Consider the following 2,934-nt stretch of genomic DNA (forward strand, 5'->3'; position numbering starts at 1 on the left):
GAGTCTGGAATTTGAGATTATACCGTGTCTGATCCTAACTGATTATTTTTCTAGGATATTGTTCAGTCAGCGTTTGGGTATATGAAAGATAAGATTTCTACTGTCCTATAAGAATGTTTACTGTTTATGTTATAAATGAAGGATGGTAGGGATTGAGTGCATTCATCATGCATTTTCATTTTTCACTGAAGTCAGTGGTTTATAAGGAATGCAGGATTGGTCTGAAGTAAAAATTCAGATAAAAACCCCCCAGCTCCATCCCTACACTGCCTATTCATATCCTTTCCCAAATCTGTTTGGGAAAAAAAAAACCACTGAGGTCCAGTTATACTTCTGTGCAAATTCAGAGTTTGCTATTCACATCAGTGGGAACAGGTTTCAGTCTTCACTGATGTGAACCTTCCACTCTGTAGGTGTTTCTTACCAGCTATCAGAAACTTGGGGAATAAGAAAACCATGTAAAGTATGGTAATTCAGGTTACCATGAATACGCACAGTAATTCCTGTTATCCTTACAAATATATTCCAGTTGCCTCAATGTTTTAATCAGAAGTTGTATTTTAAAATGAACAAAAAAAGTTTGTATGTCTTACAATCTGCTATTAATGAAATAAAATGTACTTGAATCTTCAGTACGCCCGTCTATCTTAGTTTCACCATGTTCTGCTTTAAGAAATAATTGCTTTCATTTTGATAAATCAACTTGTGCAAACAAGGTGAAAATTGATTATGAGCTGATTAAGTTAAATAAAATATTGACATAAACACTTATGTAAGGTAGCCTGGCAGCAACCTGCTTATTCTTGAAAAGGTGGATTTTAAAAATGTATGTTCTGTGAGTCCCGTTTCTTCTGAAAAACCTCTATAAATTCAACAGGTGACACTATAGATAATCCAGTAATCAGCGTTTCACCCGCCATTTCATGGAACCATAAACTACTGCAATTTTACTTACATGACTCTAGCAACTATTAATGTATGTAAATAACTTGTGAAACATCTAGTTATCACTCTGCTCATATTAGCTCTTTCATACTAATGATTTATTTTCATTTTCTCCAGGATATAGACCTGCGGCTAACTGGATTTGATTTATAAGAGGGGATTCTGCAGTAAATGGCTGCTCTCTTCATATTGCTGCTATGGAAAACAGAATTGTCGATAGGATGTAGTCTGATAAATAGTGCTGAGTGAAGATGCAGCTTCAATAAGTGTGAAATCAATGGAAGATACTTACCGCATGAAAAGCCTTTTGAGATTTTTCTGACAGGCACCTATTTAGGAAACTTGATCCGTTTCCTTCGGTCGCCCTGTTTTTACACCAGTGGATACAAATCAGATTGCTTCATTGCAGTCGCACAACTAATGTGGGACCATGGCCTTTCCAAGATCCGTGTGGCTGAACTGTGTATGGAGAGCGATGATAGTCCGCCTGTTACACATGGGATTGAATGCCACTTTTGCTTTTTGTATACTTGGATTTTTGCTTCACGCTGCAGCTGTGTCCTCCCAAAAATTGGATGATACCAACCCAGTGGTGACCACCAACTTTGGCAAGATAAGAGGGATTAAGAAGGAACTTAATAATGAAATTTTGGGGCCCGTTATTCAGTTTCTTGGGGTTCCGTATGCTGCCCCTCCAACAGGGGAGCGCCGCTTTCAACCTCCTGAGCCTCCGTCTCCCTGGGCAGATATCAAAAATACCACTCAGTTTGCTCCAGTGTGCCCCCAGAACATTATAGAAGGCAGGTTGCCTGAAGTCATGCTTCCCGTGTGGTTTACTAATAACTTGGATGTAGTTTCCACCTATGTACAAGATCAGAATGAAGACTGCCTCTATTTAAATATCTATGTCCCAACCGAGGATGGTGAGTTAATAGCAGGCGAAACAGGGAGATCTTTTTATTTTCCTGTTCTACGTTCTAACAATATTAATTCACGTGTACTGGTAGCATGCATGGCTTGCTTTGTTTGCATGCCAGCATATTACATGTATGCATGCTGCTTTTCTGTGTATGCATCTGTCCTTGGTTTTTGGGTTTTTTTGTTTGTTTGTTTGTTTGTTTTCTTTCTGTCTACGCTCATTTTTTTTCTCCCACAGCACGTGTATTTTTAGGTCAAAATTGGTACTTAATTCTCATTGCCACCCACTGACTTCTGGGAAGATGCTTCAACATCTTATCCATTGCATGTGCAGGCACAACAAGTTGAGAATCTTCCGCACCTAATAAAGCAGGTCGTATTTGAGTTAGATAGTGGTGTTGCATGCTCCTACTGTCTGTGACGGAGCTCCATGTTATTTTCTAGTCTTCTATTCATTTTTCAGTCAAAAGAATATCCAAGGAATGTGCCAGAAAACCCGGCAAGAAAATTTGTAGAAAAGGAGGTATGTATAAAGTGGACCAAAAAAAAAAAAAAATGGGGGAAAGAGCGAAACCTTGCAAAGGAAGAACGAATAATACAGCTGAAAGAGGCTGATTTGCTGATGCTGTGAAGTGAACTGCTAGGGACCGTCGTGTCCTAACGAAGCCAGAAAGGCATTTAAAGAGAGGACTGTGTAAAGCAGATGAGAAGATAACATTTGTAAAGCCTGAACTCGGTTGCACCTGATCATCTCTCTTGCACTATCTCCAGCTGACCTTGCTGGCAGCTTCTCTGTCTCGCCCCGTGGTTTAGAGGAGTGTCTGTCGCTCGTGCGTAGCCGCAGTGTGTTGTACGTGCATGCATAGGAGGTAGCGAGGAGCATGGCTCCAGGGCTCTCTATTCCAGTGGAGTAGCAGAGTGGCGATGGTGGAGCGTAGCAAAGCAGAGCTGGAAATCCGCATTGACCTTCTATGTGATACAACCCCATGTTCTCGGAACAGCGGTAACTTTCCTGAAATCTAGATGTGAAACGCTTTTTTCCATTTACACACCGCTAAAAGTGAGCATTGA

At 40.4% G+C, this 2,934-nt stretch overlaps 1 protein-coding gene across 1 annotated transcript; it reads left to right on the forward strand.

Annotated features, from left to right (window-relative positions):
- Window positions 1–1,068: 1,068 nt before the first annotated feature.
- LOC104623159 (neuroligin-1-like) lies at window positions 1,069–2,729 on the forward strand. The gene is made up of 2 exons (XM_010290157.1): window positions 1,069–1,868; window positions 2,635–2,729. The coding sequence occupies exons 1-2, from the start codon at window positions 1,376–1,378 to the stop codon at window positions 2,727–2,729; spliced, it is 588 nt and encodes a 195-aa protein (XP_010288459.1). The 5' UTR covers window positions 1,069–1,375.
- The last annotated feature ends 205 nt before the right edge of the window (window positions 2,730–2,934 follow it).

This window comes from Phaethon lepturus, unplaced genomic scaffold, assembly GCF_000687285.1.
Source record: "Phaethon lepturus isolate BGI_N335 unplaced genomic scaffold, ASM68728v1 scaffold37846, whole genome shotgun sequence".
Classification (NCBI taxonomy): Eukaryota; Metazoa; Chordata; class Aves; order Phaethontiformes; family Phaethontidae; genus Phaethon; species Phaethon lepturus.